The following is a 24,078-nucleotide window of genomic DNA, read 5'->3' on the forward strand; positions in this document are numbered from 1 at the left end:
GGCAGTATATCAATACTTGTATTATTATTATTGTATTTTATTCTTGTTTTTAAATTATTTGTAATAAACTGTGTTTTTATATGCATTGTAATTTTACACTTCCTGTAAGCTGCTTTGAGTTACCCTTGAGGGTTTAGAAAAGTGGGGTAAAAATATTCAAATAAATAAAATGGAATTGTCAGCTTACTCCCACCTCTTGGTAAGAGGGAGGCTAACTAGTCCCCTCTACATGTGACTGACATGTCTGTTCCTTTGTAGTATCAGGCTTCCCTACAGATAAAGAGAGAACCAGAAAGCAGACTGAAAAGACTCTTTTGGTACAGTCATTCCTGTGTCTTCTACACAACTGAGCAGTTTTCACATTTGTCTGACTGAACTAGAGGTGACATGGAAGTTCAATGAAGAGGATCTTATACAATTAAAAAAGTTAAGAGGAGCCTCAGGAGGCATCCAGTTTGAATCAACATTTTGACCTGGAGAATGCCAGTTCAAACTCTTCGCTGGCCTTCCTGAGGCTTGCCTCCCTCCCTTCCCTCTCAGACAGTCAGTCAGTGAAGGATTCTGTTCACTGGTCTGTTATGTCACATCTAGTTTAGCCATCAGACCAAACTGGAATTCATAGATTGTGAGCCTTTTTGTAACAGGCAAACATATTTCTCAATACTTTACTATGTAAACTGCCTTGAGAAAAGTTTGATAAAAAGTGGTACAAAAATATTTTGATTCATCATAATAGACTGAAGGAAGCAGTGGCAAGACTGGTAGAAGAAAAGTGTAAGACCTGCAGTTTTGTCACTGTTAATCCAAATGTGGTGGTTGCAGTATAAAAATGGAAAACCTGAAGAAGCTGTATTTGTTTTGGGATTGGTGAGTGGGCAAAGTATGAAGGTGCTTGAAAGTGAAAGAAAATACTGAGTGTGTAGTCATTAAGTTGTTTCTTCTGCCCCACCCGAAATTCTAGGTAGTGTTGTCTTTTTTTTCTGTATGTGAGAGGTGTGACAAGCTATTGCATACAATCCCATTCATGATCTCTGTACCCTACCCACAGGATAAGTGTCTTGGTTTTGCTCAGTACAATTATGTTCTCAGCAGGCAAGTAGGATCAGATCCGTTTGTTACAATTACAGATTTAAAGTGATTTGAATGTAGCTTTCAGTGGTGTAATTTTCCAGTAGGATAAAGTTTAAGCACACCAACTTCAAATATTAGTCATGAGCAGAATTTAGTAGCATGTTCCCTTCATAAGCTGCCTATAAGTCAAACAACTTCACACATAAATGACACTTTGGGGGGAATGAGTGACAGTGCAAGGCATTTCTGCTTTGAGTTTGAGTAATGATCACAGGGCAAATTGGCATCAGTGAAATGCTTGCGACTATGGGGGAAAATATTCGTATATATAAGCTGCTACCTCCGGTTTGAGTAAGAGCTGTTAAAGCTTTTACTCTCTTACTGACATCTCTTCTTTTAGACCAATGACTCCTAGAGTAGCGTAAGAAATGTTTATCTGTGGTGGAAAGACTGAAGTAGGAAGTTATTTTCTTCTTTCTTTGTAGGAAGAGAATAAGCTCACAAGAATCAGGGAGTTGAGATCAAACCTGACAAATTTTAAGTCCTGGAAAAGTCTGTGCAAGTTGAACTCATTTCTAAAATTGCACAGGGGTACAATTGTGTGGTCTTTACATTTTGTTCCTTATTATGCCACAAAGATGGAAAATGAATATTTGTATTCATTTAACATGATTTCTTAAACAGAAGTACTTATTAAAATGATGACTCTTCAGAGAGCTATAAAAAGAAACAGCAATTACAACTCCCCCCTCTTCTGGATCTGAATGGTATCTTCCAAACAGATGACAAAGTACCTTTGGCTGAATCACACGTACAGGGACAGGATTTTTCAGCAGAAGGAGAGGTTTAAAACTATTGTAATTACTGTTTAGGGCTTAACAGCATACACACTAGAAAAAAAGGGGTAAGAGGTAAAAGGACTGAAGGGTGTGTGGTTCTGTTTTTTTCTAATCTTTGAGAAAACAAAGTTGTATATACTGAAGAAGATAAACAGCCAGCTGCTTTACCATGCTTGGAAGTTGCTCTTAAGAGTGGAGTTAATGTTTACATTTTTATTGGGAAGAAAGGCAAACTGGGATTGTTCTCCTTTTGTAATTTTCTAAGTACAGTTCAAGCCGTCAAGAGAATAGTATGGATATGTCGGATCCTAATTTTTGGTCTGTACTCTCAAACTTTACATTGCCTCATTTGAGAAGTGGAAACAGGCTCCGTCGAACACAAAGGTAAACCTTGAGTTCAAGTATATTTTGAACTTTATTGTCTGTGTAGGTAAAGTTCTCAAAATGTATACAGTTCCTACCAAGTATAGTTTCTGAACACCTTGTAATGCCGGTAAACATTCCATACTTCCTGCTTCTTTGTTTAGGAATTCATGCTACTTTTAATACTGTGTAGGTTGTAATTAGCTTGTGGGTTACCCTAAATATGGATGGAAAGGAATATAGTTTCTTCATCTGAATTTGTATGTCATCATAACATAATCATACTTTATATTGTTTCAAGTATTGAGATCTCCGTCTGAGAATTATTTTACAAAGAAAGTTCAAGCTCATATCCAAGATCTGTCAAATTTGCATTTTCAGAAAAAAAAGTTACCTAACTTTAGGATATATATGTCACTTAATACTATGTTTCCTTTGTTTATTGCTAGGTGTTTATTTCTGGCCGACATTCAAAAATACTAAAAGGAAATACTTTATTAAAAGTTATGATTAGAATCTCATGATTTGAAAGTATTGTGTCAGTCTGGTATGTTTACTGTGATATTAGGATATGTCTATTCTAAGTAAGTGTTAAAAGTTAAAAGCATATTAAATGGCTTATCAAGTTTTCTAAATTTCAAAAGTATGTCCTGATTAGTTGATGTTTTACGATAATTCAGGAATAAAATATGTTGCTTTGGAGCTCGTGTTTCTTTTACACAAAATAATCAACAATGTAAATCGGTACCTTAAGTGAATTTGTAAAGGAATAGTTGATAGGAAAAAATGTGTTATTAGAAGAATTGTAATACTGAATTGAAAAGAACTAGCTTACATCTCCTGTACACCATATACACGCTTTAATATTTAGTCTGGTGATTAGTTACTTAGGGATAAATTAATGTCATGCTCCTTTGGAAGCTTGGATGCAATTTCCACCCACTCACCTATGGTTTGATTGTGTTGAATTCTGTGGTTTTAACTTTATATGTCTAGGCACAGGACTGTATGCATTTTGTTAATAATGCCTTCTAATGCCTCCAGCTATGAAATAATAATAGAAGGAAGATGTTAAAGATCATGTCTCTAAATATTTCTTTCTTGGATCCTACCTAGTCCTAGATCCAGGTGTCTAGATGCTCTGGGAACATTGATCTTGTGTGCTGAATGAAGGCAAGACTACATGGCAAAATGGGGAGAGTAGTGAAAGTAGATAGAAGTAGATAGAAGTAGATAGAAAGTAGAGTATCATTCTTGAACTACTTGGCATTTGTTATGTAGTCTTGTCTGTTTCATTGTTCATCTATTTCTAGAAAAGTATGAATTTTCTTAAAGTGGTAATACTCATCTATGTATGTTTTTGAGTGGTTTTTGCAATTGTAGTTTTTGTGACGCTGATAGAAACTTATAAATAAATGAAAAATTGGGACTCAAGTTCCTTCCCTTTTCAACAGGTTTTTATTACCATATTTTGCCCCCTGCAACATATGCACTGAGATAAAATTCAATATTCGCTATACAGTATTTGCCAAAAAATGTTCTGAATGACCTGCTATTTCTTTTTAGAGTTTATACTGACAAAGGTTCCTTTGTCTTGTAAATCTTTTTATGTTCACAATCTAGGTCATGAATGGTCAGGTCAGAATGGTAAAAAGGGCACAGTAAAGAAATCTAGTCCTGCTGTATACAAATAAGTAGACTTGCAAATGCATGCATGTACACAAAACAAGAGTGTCAGCCCATACAGGCCACACATACCTATGGGCTAAGGTAAGGCAGTTTGAGAAACAAATGAAACTTTCTTTCCTAGGAACAAGTGTTCCTAGGCAAATGATGAATGACAAAGCTAGTACTGAAAATACTGGGTGAACTGCGAACTCTATATTCAAATTTGCGCTAGGTAAGGATTTACCTTTAGTTGCTATTTCAAGTTTAGTTATCTTAGGCTGCAATTCTAATCACACTTTCCTGAGAGTAAGCCCTGTTGAACAAAATAGGACTTGCTTCTAAGTAGACCTGGTTAGGATTGTGCCCTTAGTTACAACCTAAAAAGCATCAGGACCAGAATGAGAAGTACAGTTCTTTTCCTACTCCTAGGTTCAGGGCAGGCAGGATGTTTCTGAATTTATGTTTTGAGGATTAGCAATGTTCCATGCATTTGCCTTCTCCTTCCTCCCTTCTGCTACTGGCAGTACTTTTAAAAACACCTGTAATATGTGTACATGGGAGGAAATCTGTCCTGCATAAGGACCCAGTGTAATGGCCAGTTGTGTGACTGTCTAATTCAGCTGTGAAATGAAATGAGTGAAGGTGTGTAGAAGTTCACTATAGTGCTAAACAAAAAGGGAGGTTCAAGCTGGGGCTGAGTTGGCTCATACACACTTACTCTCGACAGGGGAATTGTACTGTTAATAGTCATGCAAACAATGGAGCCCTGGGAAAAGGAGGAAAAATGAGAAAGGAGCTCCTTAGGAGGGAATGGGGCAGATCAAAGAGGGAGAAAATGTCAGAAAAGGAAGTATGTTGGGAGCTTCACTGGGCTTTTCAAAGGACCCTGGATGAGGGAGGGGGAAGAGAGTAAAAAGAGAGGGAAGAACTGGGGAGGAGTTAAAATGGCTTCACTCACACTTAACCACACATTACTCATGGAAAGGAGTGACAGAAAACTAAAAATGCAGTCAATTTGACTTCACATGACACGGAAAGGTAGTGCAGATATGGTGAGACTTTGGAAAAACTGCACCATGGACCAAGCTTACCTGTCATGTTTCTGCAAAGAGAGCATTGACTTGCAGGTGTTATGGCAATAACAGGCTAACCAGGCAACTCTCCTTGAAAGAGGAGTGTCTCAAAGACAGAAAGTGGGCTATGAAGCAAGCCCACTCTTGAAGCAGTAGTCTTAAGGGGTTCAGGACAAGGCAGGAGTTGCCTTTCTTGAAAGGAGATAGAGAAGCGACTCAGAAGATTTTGCTGTCTAGAGTATGCTGGATCAGCAACTTTGGGTGTACTGGCGGGGAGGGGGGAGATGAAAGGAAAGGTGGTTGTGGGGTCTTATCATCCTTGGTGGTGGCTGGCATGGTGGTTTTCCAGTGGAGGCTGGTATGGGGGTGGCATAATGCAGTACCAACCAGTTAACAATCTTAACAAGACAGCAAGGCAGGAGAGTAGATAAAAAGATGACAAATGGAATGAGCAACCTGACACTCTGAAGCCACAGGTTTTAAGAGATTTTTGCCCATAGAATCCTATAGGACTTGTAGGTGGAGTGACCAATCAGATCCTGCTAGTTTCTGCTGTTTTCCCATACAGTTGAGGGTGCAATAACTAACTGAAGGACTAGTAAATCTTTTCTAGATGGAAGTTCAATCATGGGTTGTTGACAACCATTGGAAGTGTGAAAACCTTTCTTAGTCTTACAAAAGGTATTTTCTCAAACTCAGGAGTCTAAGGAGGTGACTATCATCCCAATACTCCTAATCTGGTGTTCCAGTAGAATTTAAAACTGGAAAGCTTTGTCTACATTTTAGAGCATGAAAACTCCATTTACGTTTAAGGAGTAAATCTGTCTCTGTTCAGATCTGAAATGTTATGCTCCATGGATTAAATTAAAGGAGGGAGATGGTTACATGGTTCAGTGAGAAGTGTGCCCTTCCTGGCCTGTGAATCTGTGTCTTCTAGCCAACAGTTTGAAATTTCTGATTTGGCCCTCTGCTGTCCAGGAAGGCCCCTAGCCCCAAGGACTCATGTTTAAATGCATGTCTCTTCACACCTTGAATTAAGGGAAATAAACAAAAAAAAGAGTATTGACCTTGTAACACTTCCCTCAGGCATGTAAAAAATAATTTCCATGGTTTGCTTTAACCTAGTTTAGTTTAGTGTCAGGTCACATAGGCAGCAACTAGGATTAATGCTAACAAATTGTCTGAAAACATGGTTTGCAGACTCATTTCAAATCATGGTTTTAAGGCAATCCTGGTCGACCTTAACCATAATTAGTACAGGTGTAGACATAAACTAAACTATAGTTAAAGCAAACCATGAAAGGAGTGGGGGAATTTATACATGAAATGAGGAAGTGGAGGGGCCTTTCAAGCCTATCACCCTACTTGGGGGAAAAAAAAAAAAACACTGTCAGTGTTGGTACTAATCAGTAAAGGAAGAAGCTGCTGTAAAGAGTCTGATTTTTCAATTGAACACATTACTTTTGCTTAACTGAAGTGTTGAAACTTGAATAGGTTTAGCAGACCTTTTGGAAGTGAAGAATGAAAATCTTCTAGTGCAGTGGTTCCCAAACTATAGGTCAGGACCTACTGGTGGGTCACGAGCTGATTTTTGGTGGATCACTAAAGGGTGATGGGAAGATATAATAAATTGCTGCAAGCCCTGAGGTATTGAAAACTCAGATACTATAGCTACTAATTACCCTACAACAGTTCAGCTCCTGAAGTTTGTAATCAAGTGTAAATAGAGTGAGATAAATATTTGAGGGTCTTTTTTTGGTTATTATTTCTTATAAATATATAAAATGTTTTTTTCTAGATTCACTTTTTTAAAAGTCTGGTAAGCCTAGGTGGGTCCTGATAGTGTATCAATTTAAAAAGTGGGTCCTAGTACTAGAAAGTTCTGGGAACCACTATTTTGGTGATTATGACTATCAGTGACACCCACTGATTAAAATAAGGACCAATAGTAATATTTTCAGAATTTAGTTGTGTAATCAAAAATCTTTAATTCTGCTGGTTAGATGCAGAGATTAGTTTTCACCAGTTGTAATGCCCACTCTGCTGGATGTCTCTCATTCGTTCTATCTCACTACGTTCATATTTGGACTGCATTGAAAATAGTTAAATAAAAGAACCATAAAATGTACAAAACAGAATTATGGCATAAAAAAGACACATGGATAGGTATCTGTTAAGAGTATATTATAAACTTTTCTCAAATTTGTTACTTTATATTACTTCCTCTCGTAAAATATAAGGGGTCTGTGTTATCTGCGTGTTTGGCATCCATGAATTTCATCATCCACGGATGCTAAACGACCCCCTCCAAGCCTCCGAACCCAACTGGAGCTATGCTCTGTCGGGTTCAGAGGCCCTTCTGGGGCCCACAGAGGCCATATGTAACTGCAGCTTCAGAATAGCCTTTTAGGCAAAAATAATGCCACTTCCGGTTTTGTGATAAAACTGGAAATGGTGTTTTAATTCCTTATTAGCGTTTTGAGGCCCGGGGAAGACCTCCCTTGGCCTCAGAATGCCTTGTAAGACATAAAAACATCACTTCCGGTTTTATTGTAAAACTGGGGTTTTTTTTGCCTAAATGGCCATTCTGAAACCCTCAGAGGCAACAGGTGGTTGCGCGCTGCCTCTGTGGACCTCAGAAGACCCTCTGGACCCAGTCAGGTTAAGAGGATGGGGGCCCTTTAAAACCATGGGTTTGAATATCCATGGTTTTCCTTATTTGTGGGGATTCAGAACCCCCGCAGATAACATGGGCCCACTGTACTGTAATTAATTTGACATGATTGATATGGTTCACCTTATTTTTTACCTACCAAAAAATGGCATCTCTGGGTAATGATTGGAATCTGTTTATAAGAGTAAATAGTCCCTTTGCTCAGTTTTTAAACAGCTGCTTACATTTTTGCTCATGCCTTGTTAAAATCTGTCTGTGATAAAATATGTAGACATGGATGGGTTTGAATGTAGTGTATTCATATATGTCTTATGGGCTTCTGTTTATCTAATAGGAAAAAAGAAAGAATTATAACATACAGGGAAGATTTCGGAATACTTTTTCACCTTTGTAAGATAAAGTTTATGTATATCCCACTATTGGCTACCAGTAGTGTAGTACTCCTGTAGTACAAAAATTTGTAATATGTATTTTTTTTCTGATGACTCAGTAGGGAAATGTATACTTTCTGACTTTAAAAGCAAGCATAATTTGCTTTCACATTGGGCAGCATATACAGAAATAGGAATATTTTAAATGAATCATTAGAAACATGGGCACTCATTAAGTAAAATGATTATATGTTGGCATTTATAGAGTCAAAAGGATTTTTACAAAAATAGTGAACCCCAGAGCACTTAGCTAGAGTGCTCAGTCCATTCTTGGTGACCAAAGAAATATGCCTTCCCCTTGGATACTACAGACTTTTTTCGTGTTAGCACGGAGCAGCTTGGCTTTTTGTCCTGAATGGGTACTAACTGTATTGCTTGGAAACGCTGCTTGGAACTGTTAAATGGTAGCTATGCAAACTATTAATAACTTTTTCTGTTGTCACTTCAGAACTAGAACAATGCTAGAAGTAAACATTGTATTTCTTCTGAGTATTGTTTGCCCTCACTGATTCTCATATTGGCTTATTGGCTCTATTGCTCTATTGGCTCTTGTTTGAATTGAAATTGAGTTGAAAAGCGGTATATAAATACTGTTAATAATAATAATTATTATTATTTACTTCTACATCTACTTTCTATTCTGCTAGTTTGTGCTTTTCCTGCACTCTTCTTCTATGTTTCAATTTTCCACTTCATTTCCTTTTAAAACTTCAGAATGCAGATTCATACTCTCGAGGTATCCTACCCCAGCCTTACCCAGGAACCTCAAAGAAATGATGTTGCAAGCTGAACCCACAAGGCTAAACTAGATCAGTTAGAGCTACAGGTAGGACCAGTATTTGTCGCTGCTGGGCCCAATCTGAAACATTTCTTGCAGGACCCCAGGTTCGCAGTAAAGATCTGTAGAACCTTAGGGCGCAGTCCTAACCACCTTTCCAATACTGACGTAGCTGCAATGCAGCCCCAAGGTAAGGTAACAAACATGCATGTGAGTTAATTGACCAAATGGATCTAAACACATTTTAATATAAAATTGCATATAGTACTAGAGTAGATTATCCTAGTGTGGGATCCCTTGGGTGCGGGGCTCAATTGGGAGCAATTGGTTCAATCGGCTTAAAGCTGGTCCTTGCTACAGGTCCTCAGAGGACTCTGAGGGAACAAGCTGATACCCTAGCTCCACCTGAACATTGCATGTCTCTGGACTACCCCTCCCAGGCACCACCTCACTACTGAAGATTGAGGATCCTTCAAGGGGCAACCTCTGGGCCTCTGTCAAGCTCTCTGATGTCTTTCAGCTGCTCTCTGATGTCTCTCAGCTGCATCTTGCCTGATGCCTTACCTGCAGCAGTGGGAAGGTAGTGAAAATTGAGGTTCCTTGCATATTAGAGTCTGATCCTTTGGGTTAGTGCAGCCCAGGAGAGACCATCTCTTGGGGGCTAGGTCCAGGTTTCTTAGCTCCTCAGGGCCTGAATCACTTTTACTCTCTAAGTCTAGGTCCTGCGCACTGGCAGCTGCTACTATCAAGATCTGACTGGCTCCTTTCCTCTTAGTGTGAACCTGGTTGCTTGAGGTTGAGGTCATGACCCAAAGGGAGAAAGAGGGCATCCTTCTTTGTGTGGCACAGGCTACTCTTCACTTGAACTATGTGTCTCTTAGGGGAAAAGGTGTCTATCCTGTGCTCCAAGTGCTCTAACATGACTATCTGAGCATAATGAATGAATTAGGTTTTCAGCGTCAGGACAATATCTGACACTAGAAAAAGATTAGCATATGCAGTGTTCATGGTGCAAATTCTCAAGACTGCACTACTGATGAGTCTGTGTATCTGGCTCTCCTTGTTATCCTTCTAACTTTAAAGAGTTGTTAACATAACAGGGATGAAAGAGAACCATAGGCAGTTAAGTCATTTCTGCCCAATGTTGCATATGTGCAACAGGGATAAAATGTGTACAGCTGTGGGCTGGGCAGAAATGGGTTAACTAAAGTGGATACGGATGGATGTTGCCTGGTGCCATTGAGTGTTCTGTTCAAGTCAACTGTCAAGTCACTAACTTCAAACCTGGATTAAGTAGTCCTCATTCTTCTCTAGATTATCATCATCATCTCCTGTCAACCGCTGAGCCAAGAAACAAGAAAAGGGATTTTTAACCCTTTTTTATATGAATAGCAACACAGGATTATTATACACCCCATTTCCTTGTTTCCTTTTGCCAGTTTCAGCTTGCACAGAAGAGTCAACAGATGCATAAAGAATTTCAGTAGTTCATGGTGCAGAAAAAAGGGATTATAGATCCTTATCCCTAGTTCTCACAGGAGAAAAAATTAGAATGTGTTGGCCTTGGAAACCAGATAGAAACCACTTGTTCACCAGAGTCTCAGGACACTACTTAGTGTCCCTAACCCTAGGGTTTAATGGCTATATTAAAGTCTGTTTTCCCTTTGCAAACGGTTAAAAAGAAAACATTAATCTGATATGCAAAGAGTAGTAATTCCTGTTGTCCTACAAAATTTACTCCAAGGTTTTTTTGTTTGTTGGCTTATTATTACATTAATTTATTTTTATAAATTGCTTTTTAATTTTCTTACAAATTATGAAAAGGCAATAACTTTGCCTACTTCTCGCTTTTTTGAGCAGCTAGGGCTGTAACTTTCAACCAAGATACACTGAAAGGACAAATTTAATTTATGAATCAGTCACTTTACATATCAATGTTTTGAGTGTGTGTGTGCATGCAAATTTTTTTTTTTTAATACTCACAAAAGGTATATTGCAGCCTTTGAGCTCAGTGCTGGCCCACAACCTCCTGGTACTTGAAGCTGTGTGCCAAACATTTCCTCTCCATACTTGGTGACATGCTAGTCTCCCACTCTCTGGATTGGAAAAGAAAGAGGGGAGTAGAGCAGAAATGTGGAGGAAAGGAAAGTGGTGGGCTAAAGCATTAGAGATGGTGGAGGAGGAGAAGCCATTGCGATAGACAGATGGAGGTGGTTACCCCTTGCCAATCTGCTGCCTCACTTGGCAGATAGGCTGGCCCTGCCTGTCCCTTACCTAGGATATAATTAATTATCTTCTCTCTTCTGATAATTATCTTTTGGCTTCGGAGTCCAGCATGACCATTGTTCTCTCCCTCAAGTTGACTGCGATAGACAATAGAGAGCTGGTGCCATGAATAGATTCTTTACCTTCCAGGTTGGTAGATCTGGGGAATAATGGTTTTCTCACGGCAGAGTTTCTACAAAGCATAATGTCTCATACTTTCATTTTTCCTTCATCCATATTGAGATGGGGGAGGTAGTATACATTTGTTCCAGTTGCTCACGCCCTCTCTGCAGTTGCTCTGGAACATTTTATTATAAACATCATCCGTTGTGCAAGGGACCTTGCGTTCTGTTCTGGTACAGAGCTGCGGATATTTATTTAGTAATTCATACAACTGTTGTGGGTGGGCATCCAATAAGCATCTTGCTATTGTTGCTTAGTCAGAGTATCAGAGTTTAATTAATAGCTCCCAAATTTTATTTATGGGTCCTACTTAGCATTAACCAACTGGGAAGGCTCTCAGTAAATTTGGTCTTAAAAGTTGAGATGAAAGATGAGTTCCTTTTAATTTTTTTTTAAATAGTAGTACATTTCAACTTAGTTCCAAAATAAGTTGAGTTGCAAAAAAAACGTTTTTTTTTATTTGCAGGATGTTAATTGGTTTTCCCTTGCTTTCTGTAAAATAGTTTTTGGCAAATTTTTAAAAATAAAACACTTGAAAATGTGAGCATTTTGTTAAAACTTGTATGAAGGGCCCAATCCTGTTCAACTTTCCAGTGCCAATGCAGCTATGCCAATGGGACATGCACTGCATCCTTGGTGGGAGGCCTCCTCAAGGAAAGGGAATGTTTGTTCCCTTGCCTCAGGGCTGCATTGCAGCTGCATCAGTTCTGAAAAATTGGATAGGATTGGCCCTTGGTTTCTTGAGTTCATTTGTTGTAATGCTTGAAATAATTGTGGTATTTGGTAAACATCCAGTTTGTATGTTTCATCCAGCAACAAAGAATCATTGCTCCTGTAGAGCCTCAAAACTATGGCAGGTGGTCTAAAATGCCATGCTTGATGTTCAGAGAAGAACCATACCATAATTTTCATTTCCCCAAATTCTTATACATTACCAAAATATTGGTGGTTGTGTTGAATTTTGGTCTTTTGTCCCAAAATTTGATTTTTATAGTTTTTGTGCTTTCATGTCAATTTAAGCATTTAACAGTGTAGCTAATAGCTGGCCTAGTTTCTACCTTAGAAATTATCAGTGACAATCTAGTTTGGCAACATGTTTATACTGGGGACAGTAAATAGAAAACTTCTGAGACAAAGCCTGAGGTGGTGTTGAGTTGCCAGAATGCTTCCTGAGGGGTAAAATGTAAGTAAAACATGCAAACAGCATGATTTTTTTTCTGGAATATTACTTATTTAGAGCATCTGAAAATGAAGGCTGTTCCTACTTCCTTATGGCTTCCAGGTTTGTTTTGAGTAAACTTCAGTGACTTGGAAGAGCCATTTAATTTACTCAGGGCACATTCCTAACCCTTATGCCAGTGCTTTCCAGTACTGACATAAGGGCAATGCAGCTCTAAGGTAAGGGAACAAACATTCCATTACTTTGAGGAGGCCTCCGTGAGTGACACCCAACTGCAGGATGCAGCACATGTCCCATTGGCATCGCTATGCCAGTGCTGGAAAGCACTGTCATAAGGGGTTAGGATTGCGCCCTCAGCAACTTAACTTACCCTTATTGAACTATGTTCTAAGACTGGTGTTTGGTATCCAGAGAACCTAACTATACTCTCTCCCCAATGGCCATCCAACCAGATACTGCACCCTCAACTGGGCAATGAAACAAAAACAGAACCCACCAACATTCAACAATATAGGACCTCTTGATTTGGTCACCCCACATAAGAATCTCATAGGATTCTACACATTAACTAGTTGATGCTGCATTAAGTCATCCCCATTCTAGCCTCCATCCAAGAAGCATTGTGCCAGCCGGCACCCAGGTTTGACAAATATCCACAACTCCCTTTCTGTCCATTCTCCTTTCCTTCCTCCAAGTGCTACCAAACTGCTAAGCCAGCATGGTCTGGTCAGCCAACCTTCCTGGGTTGCTTCTTTTTTGCTTTTCTCTTTTGCCCTGTTCCCTACAAAGCTAATGCTTCCATGCATGTTCAGCCTTGCTCAGCCTTCTTTCTGCCCTTGTCATCCCTCTTTGAATCAGGGAAAGTCAAACAGACTGCATGCTTTCTCTCTCTGTCTTTTGTTTCTGTGAGTAGGTTGTATGTCTGTGGGTAAGAAGGCTTTTTAAAAATTCTTATTTCTGTACTGTTTGGTTAGAGCCCTGAGATCAGCCCCAGGCCATGTTTGGAAAGAATCCCTAGGAAAGGATGGCACTTTTCCTGAAATCCTACATCAGGCCCCCATACCCAACAACAGATCGTCAGGAATGGTTTTTGTCTTGTTCCGAGATGTAGAGAGAAGGCAGAGGTAGTAAAGACAGTTAGTATGAAAGCCATTGTGGATATAACTCATCTGGCTTTCTTATTTGAAAAGATATTATAGTATGAAAATCTGTTTTCTAGAATCTCTTTAAATCACACTTTATGTATTTAAAAAAAATTATGCTGCACCATGAAGCTATCTTTTACCACTAAGTAGAAGTGCGGGGTTGTGGGGTGGAATCTCTTCTTTCACAGTTATTAGAGAGCAAACAGAAGAGACTTCAGGGGGAGTTAATATAGGAGCTATCGACGTTTTACAATCCTCCCTGCCCATTTTCTAATTTGTTTGATTTTATTGTCAAGGATATAACTGCTTATATATGCGACCAAAAGGAATTTAATCAACATTCTAAAATCCATACGTAATTCCCTTCCTTCCAGAAAATGTGTATCCTCTAAGTTATAAATAGAACAAATTCAGCCAATCATTAGTTTAAAAATTAAATAACTTCCCTTTGACTCTTTCGACCCAGTGCATTGTTATGTGCTGGAATGACACAAACTATAAAACACAAACCATAGCAAGACTTTAGTACAGACCAAAGATGACAGGCTAGGAACAGATAAAGTAGTTTTAGACAGAGTCTGTGGCTCCTTTGAGCTTATTTACGTAAGAAACATGACAAGAAGCTGAACATGGATCAGGCCAAATTAATTTCCTCCCACATAAAAATTAAAGTGCTCAGAATAAGAGTGTTAGTTATGGTCCTTTTAATTTTTCTGAAAAAAAACTGAACGATGAAACCAGATGTGTTGAAAAGTGAAAAACTTCAAAAGGCCTATTGGGACAGGTTGGAGAATTTTTTAAATAAACATACCCACCTGTAAAAACATATGGAAAGTCAACTCCCCATCATGCCTCCATTTCATATTAGGTCTGAGATATTTTCCTGAACACTTCTGCAGGCTACCAGCAGAGACACAAGTTTTCTTACTTTAAATGCATACAGATTCATTCGCACTTAAGACCTAGATACAATGATGACAATGTTCTTGAGAACAAGACTTTATCCATGCATATAAAGGTGGAAGGTGCTTCCCTTTAGTCTCCGCTTTCTTGACAAGATCATTTCTTCTACGCAGCTTTCTCTTAGTTACCTACTTAACTTATTAATTTCCATTTTGCAAATGTTTTGCAGAGGTCTGTTTTTTTAAATACCAGGATGGAATCCTCCTTTCCATTTGAAACAAAGTCCCAAGCTACAATTCAGTGCACCATTACTTAAGAATAACACCCATGGAAAGCAATGGGTTTACTTCTGAGTAAATAGGGTTGCAACTGTGTGCGGCTGTACTTGCTCACAGTTAATCCTTGTTGCTTGTCTCTCCACTGTGAATTCAATTGCACACTCCCAATTATGCGTTATAAGTTGTATGTTATATGTAGAGCCTCTGGCTTAACACACCAGGCATCTTAATTAAGGATTTGATTAATGGTTCTCCTGCAGTGGTTCCCAACCCTTTTTTACTTGCATACCCCTTGGCAGCTCATTTCCATAAATAGTACCCCTCATATTAGCAAAATGTTTGTAATTAATAGGAATAATATAAACCCTCATCTCCTCTATATGAAAATTCATACTTCATGTATTCCTCACAATATTTTCTCTTTTATCTGTTTGAAGACCTGAAGACAATGCCTTTTCACTATTTTCACCAGGAGTGTCTTGAGAAATTCTTAGTGGTCGATCACTTTCCATATTATGTTTCAACTTTTTTACTGTACTGGTTTTCAATCACAGATTCATACATGAATTGATGACCAAAAATTAGCGGTTGGAGGGCCTTCACCTCCCTTGCTGGCCCTGCACAACATTCTGGAGCACTACCTGCCTTTTTTTTTTTTTGCCATTATTCCAGTCTTTTTCAAGTACCCTAAAGGTCCTGTCAAGTGCCCCTGGGGGTACATGTACCCCAGGTTGGGAACCACTGGTATGTTATAAACAGTGCACTTACTCTGATAGTGTTTACAAAAAGGTTGTAAAGACAAGAATTTGAAAAGAATAAAAATGTATCTTATGATTTTTATCTATGTGTTTAATAAATTAGAGACTGTACAATTCTTAGGTTAAAATTACTGGGAGGTTATTTTTCAGGATCTGGCCTCAGTAAAATCAGATAAAACTATAGTCAGACACCGTCCTAAGTTTAACCACCAACTTATCCAAGCGACATAGAATATTCCATTTGACTCAAAACTTGCCCTCAACTTATCTGTGAGATCAACTTATAGGTGAGTATCTATGGTAGCTTTTCAGGTCTGCAACTCATTACACATGCTTCCCTAACTTTCTCTTCTCCTTCTGACCCCAGGTGTCCCTGTATTTAGTATCCTCATTACTATTGCAACATAATTTGCAATAGGGAGGGCACCAGAATGAGGTCTCTTGTTATCTGGTGTGCTCCGTGGGGCATTTGGTGGGCCGCTGTGAGATACAGGAAGCTGGACTAGATGGGCCTATGGCCTGATCCAGTGGGGCTGTTATGTTCTTAATTTCTACTTTCAGCTTTACCAAGCTTCTTGGATTGTCCCTGAACAGCTTCCATAGCTTGTTCCACTGGCACTATTGCTGGTATCATTGCTCCTTCACCTGTGCCAAGGCTGGCAGTCTGCTCCTGAGCTGGAAGCAATCCCAGGCACTTAGAAACTACATGGTGGCACCTTCAACAAGCGAGTTGCACTTGAAGAAAGTGCCTTCACCTGGTTTCTGGGAACTCCACCCTTATAGTGTAGCTCCCCCCAATGCTACATATCATTGCTGAGAGCTTCCTAATCTTCAGAAACAGTTTTTGATCTGTTCAGGAGATAGTGATGGGGAAGATATCTTACATCAGCAGTTCTCAAACTCCCAGGGAGCTCGAGAGCCGCCGTAACTGTGTGCTTGAGAGGGGGGATGGCAGCTCCACTTTCAATTTCTGAAGCTCAGGGAGCCCTGAAGAGGATCGTGCAGGACTCCCTGCACCCTTGGGAGGCTGCTGCAGGTACTGGTAAGTACACGCCAGCCCCTGCACACCCCTTAGCGACATGATCCTCAGGATCGTGTTGCTGCCTTCCCCCCACCCCTGCCCCTTACGGGGGCAGAGTCCAGGGCCCTCAGGCTGGGGCGTCACAACACCCCAATTTGAGAACCACTAACTTACATTGTTGCTGTTGCCTTACTGTAGGTGCAACCCATAATGGGTAATGCCTGTAAAGCATATTGCATTTTACATAGTTTATGTATGGTGGCTTCGTGTGTCTTAAAATCTGATTGTGTATTGGCAACCTTCAGTCTCGAAAGACTATGGTATCGCGCTCTGAAAGGTGGTTCTGGCACAGCGTCTAGTGTGGCTGAAAAGGCCAATCCGGGAGTGACAATCCCTTCCACACCGGGAGCAAGTGCAGTCTGTCCCTGGTCTGTCTCCCTGGCTATGGGCCTTCCTTCTTTGCCTCTTAGCCTCAGACTGTTGGCAAAGTGTCTCTTCAAACTGGGAAAGGCCATGCTGCACAGCCTGCCTCCAAGCGGGCCGCTCAGAGGCCAGGGTTTCCCACTTGTTGAGGTCCATCCCTAAGGCCTTCAGATCCCTCTTGCAGATGTCCTTGTATCGCAGCTGTGGTCTACCTGTAGGGCGCTTTCCTTGCACGAGTTCTCCATAGAGGAGATCCTTTGGGATCCGGCCATCATCCATTCTCACGACATGACCAAGCCAACGCAGGCGTCTCTGTTTCAGCAGTGAATACATGCTAGGGATTCCAGCACGTTCCAGGACTGTGTTGTTTGGAACTTTGTCCTGCCAGGTGATGCCGAGGATGCGTCGGAGGCAGCGCATGTGGAAAGCGCTCAGTTTCCTCTCCTGTTGTGAGCGAAGAGTCCATGACTCGCTGCAGTACAGAAGTGTACTCAGGACGCAAGCTCTGTAGACCTGGATCTTGGTATGTTCCGTCAGCTTCTTGTTGGACCAGACTCTCTTTGTGAGTCTGGAAAACGTGGTAGCTGCTTTACCGATGCGCTTGTTTAGCTCGGTATCGAGAGAATGTGTGTCGGAGATCGTTGAGCCAAGGTACACAAAGTCATGGACAACCTCCAGTTCATGTTCAGAGATTGTAATGCAGGGAGGTGAGGCCACATCCTGAACCATGACCTGTGTTTTCTTCAGGCTGATTGTCAGTCCAAAATCTTGGCAGGCCTTGCTGAAACGATCCATGAGCTGCTGGAGATCTTTGGCAGAGTGGGTAGTGACAGCTGCATCGTCGGCAAAGAGGAAGTCACGCAGACATTTCAGCTGGACTTTGGATTTTGCTCTCAGTCTGGAGAGGTTGAAGAGCTTTCCGTCTGATCTGGTCCGGAGATAGATGCCTTCTGTTGCAGTTCCAAAGGCCTGCTTCAGCAGGACAGCGAAGAAAATCCCAAACAAGGTTGGTGCAAGAACACAGCCCTGCTTCACTCCGCTTCGGATGTCAAAAGGGTCTGATGTGGAGCCATCGAAGACAACAGTGCCCTTCATGTCCTTGTGGAAAGATCTGATGATGCTGAGGAGCCTGGGTGGACATCCAATCTTGGGGAGAATCTTGAAGAGGCCGTCTCTGCTGACCAGGTCGAAAGCCTTTGTGAGATCTATGAAGGCTATAAAGAGTGGCTGTCGTTGTTCCCTGCATTTCTCCTGCAGTTGTCTAAGGGAGAATACCATATCAGTGGTGGACCTGTTGGCTCGGAATCCACACTGCGATTCTGGATAGACGCTCTCTGCAAGTACCTGGAGCCTCTTTAGTACAACTCGGGCAAACAGCTTTCCTACAACGCTAAGGAGAGAGATGCCGCGGTAGTTGTTGCAGTCACCCCTGTCACCTTTGTTCTTGTACAGCGTGATGATGTTTGCATCCCTCATGTCTTGAGGTACTCCACCTTCTCTCCAGCAGAGACAGAGGATTTCATGCAGCTCAGTGACTATGATCTCTTTGCAGCATTTTAGGACTTCAGCAGGGATGCTGTCTTTTCCAGGTGCCTTGCCAAAGGCAAGGGAGTCCAGGGCCACGTGAAGTTCTTCTAGGGTTGGTTCACTGTCAAGCTCTTCCAGCACAGGCAGGCACTCAATGTTGTTCAGTGCTTCTTCGGTGACTACATTTTCTCTGGAATATAGCTCAGAGTAGTGCTGCACCCAGCGTTCCATCTGCTGCGCCCGATCGTGGATGACCTCGCCTGTGGCAGACTTCAGAGGGGCAATTTTCTTCTGTGTTGGACCTAGGGCCTGCTTGATACCATCATACATCCCCTTGATGTTGCCCGTGTCAGCTGCTATCTGTATTTCGGAACAGAGCTGGAGCCAGTAGTCGTTAGCACATCTCCTGGCAGTCTGTTGGACTTTGCTGCGAGCAGTTCGGAGGACCTGAAGGTTGCGCTCACTGGGACAGGCCTTGTATGCTGCTTGAGCTCTCCTCTTTTCCTCAATGACTGGTGTCAACTCCTCAGAGTGGGCTTCAAACCAGTCTGCCGCCTTGTTGGTCTTCTTGCCAAATATGGACAAGGCGGTGTTGTAAACGGTATTCTTGAAATGTTCCCATCTGTTGGATGCGTTTGCGTCGGCCGGGCCTGGAAGAGATTCCTCAAGCGCTTGTGCAAATTCCTCCACTTTTCTCTGATCCCGGGTCTTGCTGGTATCAATGCGAGGTCTTCCTTCCTTTTTCGTGTGATACAGTCGCTTTGTTTGCAGTTTCACTCTGCTGCACACCAGGGAGTGGTCAGTGTCGCAGGCAGCACCATGATAACTGCGTGTGATCTTGATGCTGGGAAGGCTGGAGCGTCTGGTGAGGATCAGGTCGAGCTGGTGCCAGTGCTTTGATCTTGGATGTCTCCAAGAGACTCTATGTTGGGGCTTTGTGTTGAAGAATGTGTTGCTGACACAGAGACCGTGATGACAGCAAAACTCTAGCAGGCGTTGGCCATTTTCGTTCATCCTCCCAGTGCCAAACTGACCTAAGCAAGTGGGCCATGAACTGTTATCAGCACCAACTCTAGCATTGAAATCGCCGAGGATGAACAATGGCTCTTTTACAGGGATTTTCTTGACAGTGGTGGCCAGGTCATCATAGAATTTGTCTTTGGCTTCTGCTGGAGACGACAGAGTCGGTGCATAAGCACTGATGAGAGTGATAGGTCCTGCTGATGACTGGAGCTGCAGGGACAAAATTCTTTCACTTCCCACAGTAGGTGGGATGATGGATTTCAGCAGGGTATTTCTGACCGCAAAGCCAACGCCATGTTCCCTGGTTTCGTTTGGTGGTTTTCCCTGCCAGAAAAATGAGAAATTTCTCTCCTTGACAGATCCGGAATCTGGCAGCCTAGTCTCTTGAAGGGCGACGATGTCCATCTGCAGTCTGCTCAGCTCCATGTCGATGACAGCTGTTTTGCGTGCATCATCTATTTCTTGCAGGTCATCAGAGAAGCCAGGTGTCATTGTCCTAACGTTCCAGGTGCCCAGCTTTAGGGCAGTAGTTTTCTGTTTTCTGTTGCATGGTGCAGAGTTGTCGATCCGCTTGTCGGTTTTCACCCTAAACCCCACGCACCCCATGAGGTTAACGGACCGTGGCGAGGCAACACCTTACTGGCTGGGGACTGCCCAGCTTAAGGCGGGCGGTAGCTGCCCAATGAGATGCAATGATCTCTCCCACCGTCGGAAGCAGCCCCTGGCGTCATGCTCTACGCCAATCGAGCAAAGACTTATAACCGGTAAACTGCTGCTTCCCGTGTTGTGCCGACGCCGTATGGCGAAGTTGGAGTGTCCTCTCCAGTGCGCGAAGCCTGGGTAAAGAAGGTATGGAGGATAGGCTGTTACCCATGCAGCAAATCCCCCCTCTCCACGTCGCTGGAATGGTCCAATGGAAAGGCAGAAGCCAATACGGTTGGTTCCAGCGGCGTCGCAGGAGTTGCCAGAACGTGACTGTGTTCAGCCATGACTGCCTAAGGGACTCCGGCTCCTGATTTTGCCTCGAGGTTGACTCCTGAAGCCTTTTCCAGAACTGGATGTAGCCACAAGGCAGTGGAGGTTTGAGGTCAGAGTTTCCTTCTCTTAGATGAGCTGCCTTCCTAGGCTGACGAGTCCCATCTACCCGGTGGCTGTTTAGTCGCCTCTTACGACAAGTACAGCCAAACTGAGGGCCTATTCTTAGCCCCCAGCCCCCAGGGGAAATTGTGTACAGCCTGTACAGTCTGATTGTGTACAGCCTGGATTTCAGACCGTTCTAGACCCGGTTTCATCCTCACTGAAAAAGTATTAAATAAAATGTATCCAAACTATTCCAGATACAATCAGAATAATGGTTACTTTATCCTTGACTTGCCTGCATTCATCAAATGTCCTTAATGCAGTGGTTCTCAAATTGTGGGTCGGGACCCACTTGGTGGGTTGCAATCCGATTTCTGGTGGGTCGCGAGAAGCTGGTGGCAGCCATCTTGGAAGATGGCAAAAGACCTAGGTGGCACCATTTTGGAAGTGGGCAAAGCCTGGGCGTTGCCATTTTAAGCTTCCCGGTATTGAGATGTAACTAAGAGCAGCTTGCACATGTGCAAGAAAGCAGCGTGCTGCTTTTCTCCTGAAAGCGTGCTGCTGCCTTCCAGCTGGACCTCCCTCTGCACTTGGAGGCTTCCCTCAGGATGGCCAATCGTGGAGTGCAGTCTTGGATTGCAGGCAAAGAAGGACTGGGAGAGACATGGAGGAGCCAGCCAGGCTTCTCCCCACCAGCCTTTGTCAGCTTGACTGTCTTGATGGGATGGGCTGCCTCGGGGTTGCAAGACAGATCAGCCCCCCCCCCCACTGCTGGACTGGGCTGGAGAGTGTAGGCGGAGACCTGAACACAGGGCTTGGGTGAGTAGAGGCAGACCTGCGTGATCTCCCCTCTTGTGAGCCTGCCTTGAAAGCAGAATTGCTGCTGCTGCCACCCCACTGCTGTTCTCGTCCTCTGCATCACACCCTCACTCCCTTTCTGAAATTGCCTGGATGGCACGATCCTTTCCTGCCCTGGCTAGCACGTCCTCTCTGTATTTCTTTGCTGGGGTGAGGGGGTTAGCTGAGGAGCTGCACGCCTGAGGTTGGGACAAAGCCTGATCGTCCCCATAAGTCTCCCCCTGGACCTTCTCTGCCTGCCTCTGCTTCTCCAGGTTGGCCACCAAGGCTTCAAGGGAGTGGATGCGTTTCCTGAGTCTCTGGTGCTCCTTGCACAGAGGACACACCCATGACTTATGCCCCAGAGGCATATAGTCATACATATTTGATTTGAGTTTGATTGTTTGTTTGTTGCTCTTACCTAGATCCTGTGTCCCAATTTACTGAACCTTTTAGATTGTGTTCTAATTTAGATTAAGTTTAACTTGGGTTAAGTATAGGGTTAATTTAAGTAGAAAATCTTGCTTTCCACTTTATTCTCCTCTTTTATTTCTTTTTGCAAGTGCCTGATCCTTGGGCTCTTACTCATGAGTAGGACTCTGCTCTTGCTCAGAGTAGACCTATGTACGCACTTACGTATTTATTTTTATTGCCCTCGCCTAGCTCCTGTGCCCCAACTTGCTGGACATTAGATTTCCTCCCTCAGGTTAGATTAGGTGCTAACTTAGGTAAAGCTTAGGTAAAGCTAAATTTCAATGTTGATTTAAGGTTGATTTAAAGTTGGAAGACAAAGAGTTAGAAAGAGTACACTTACCTTCTCCTTCTCCTCTCCTCTTCACAACTCAGAGAGTCCTCCCTCTTCTCCAAAACTCAGAGGTCTGCTTGCCTTCTCCTTGCACAGATGCTAAACTCACGGTGCCTTACCTGGCACTTTGTTCCCGAGGCACTTGGTGTCCCAGAGGCCATGCACGCTTCTGCAGAGAGTGCAGAGATCTGATTTAAAATAAATAAAAACCATTTATTTTAAATAAACCTTTCCTACTTTCTGCGTCCTGTTGGTCTTTTGTGTAGCATTGCTGGGCAGTTGTCAAGACATCCTGAAGCAAAGAAATCAGAATTTGATCCAGGATAAATTTATTTCAATATAGCAATCCATAATGTTATTCAGTGTCACAAAAACCACAAGCCTAGCATTTTTAGCATTAAGTATTTACATGTTGTTCCAGTTTCACTGATATTAGTTTTCAGAACTACTGAGTGTAATTAGCATTCATATGTTTTATGACTACTTAGACCCTTCTGGCAGTATACTTTTCCAACCTGAATAAACCCAAAGGCCAAAACAGCTACTGGTGAGATTTTAATCAGCAGGGGGAAAAAAGACATGGTTCTACTGAAAATAGTCTAGCAGAGAGTCATCAGAAGTTGAGTAGTAGCAGGTTGAAGATCTTTGGGCACCATTCCCAGTAAATAGAAACACATTTCAGAAGTTCAGTGTGCTATAGTTTATCTCAGATAAACTGAGGTATTGGTTTGTCTGCTGAAGCAGTTGTTTTTTTAAAGGTAAATTATGCTAGAGTTTGTCCCTTTTAGCTGTTGATAATCTTATCTAAATTATTTTGGAATAGTGGAAAGCAGATGTGGTGTATTATTCCTAAAAGATGATTATTCTAAATGTCCCTTACACATCAAAGAACATAAGAGTCTTGTTGGATGAGGCCAAGAGCCCATCTAGTTCAGCTTCCTCCATCTTACAGTGGCCCAACCAGATGCCTCTGAGAGCACAGAGCCATTCTAGATTAATTCTCCTGGTAATTAAAAGCAAGGTGACTGCATCTCTGCCTGTCTCTGAATTTTTGGAATGTTTAAACAGGATTTTTAAATGTAACATTCATGATCACAGTAATGCAATATAATGGATAATATTTTCAAAAACTGTTCTATGATTCTGCAGTAGGTGAAACAAAGAACAAATTGTCTAATCTTAGCACCACTTTAATGTATTTTTGTATTATTGGTTATTTACTGGTAAGTAAATAAAAATTCAGATCTGATTTTTTATTTTATTCTTAAGAAAAATGCAAGGTAGATTTAGATTTTGTTGTGTATGATGTCTAGGGTGTTCAGAGTTGGGTTCTCATCTATATGAACTAAATTTGTATGAACAAAGCAGTTGCTAACTACTGAAACAAATATTTAAAACTAAGTAATATGTTATTTGTGTAACTAGAACAGTTTCTCATTATGCATGTAGAACAATAGTGCCCAGTTTTTTTGGAAAGTGTATCAGAGCTTAGAGCATAGTGTAAACTACTATGTATACAGCCCCATACCTGAGAGTGGGTTTATTTCCAGTGTACAGAGCCGAAAAGCGGTTCAGTGCTGAAGAGGCAAGGAAGAATGTAGACCTATCCCATAACCAAGTCTATGTGTTCTCAAACGGCTCTTGCCATTTGTGGTTAATAACTAAGCTTTAACTAAGGGGAAACTGACACAATTGCCTATACTTTCCCTGCTTGCCCCGTCTCAATTTGTCTGTTTCTGTTTTAACAAACTAG

The 24,078-nt window shown here is 41.8% G+C and overlaps 1 protein-coding gene across 4 annotated transcripts in view; it reads left to right on the plus strand.

Annotated features, from left to right (window-relative positions):
• The window catches only part of MAST4 (microtubule associated serine/threonine kinase family member 4), a 248,515-nt gene that overhangs the window by 94,019 nt on the left and 130,418 nt on the right, over window positions 1–24,078 (plus strand). Inside the window, exon 1 of one of the 4 annotated variants that reach the window (XM_066616678.1) lies at window positions 2,203–2,294. The exons of the other annotated variants lie outside the window; for them this stretch is intronic. Coding sequence (XP_066472775.1) covers window positions 2,203–2,294 — 92 coding nt within the window. Of the gene's footprint in view, window positions 1–2,202; window positions 2,295–24,078 lie in introns of those variants that run through there. 4 annotated transcript variants of the gene reach the window in all.

The sequence above is a fragment of the Tiliqua scincoides genome, chromosome 2 (genome assembly GCF_035046505.1).
Source record: "Tiliqua scincoides isolate rTilSci1 chromosome 2, rTilSci1.hap2, whole genome shotgun sequence".
In the NCBI taxonomy this organism is placed as follows: Eukaryota; Metazoa; Chordata; class Lepidosauria; order Squamata; family Scincidae; genus Tiliqua; species Tiliqua scincoides.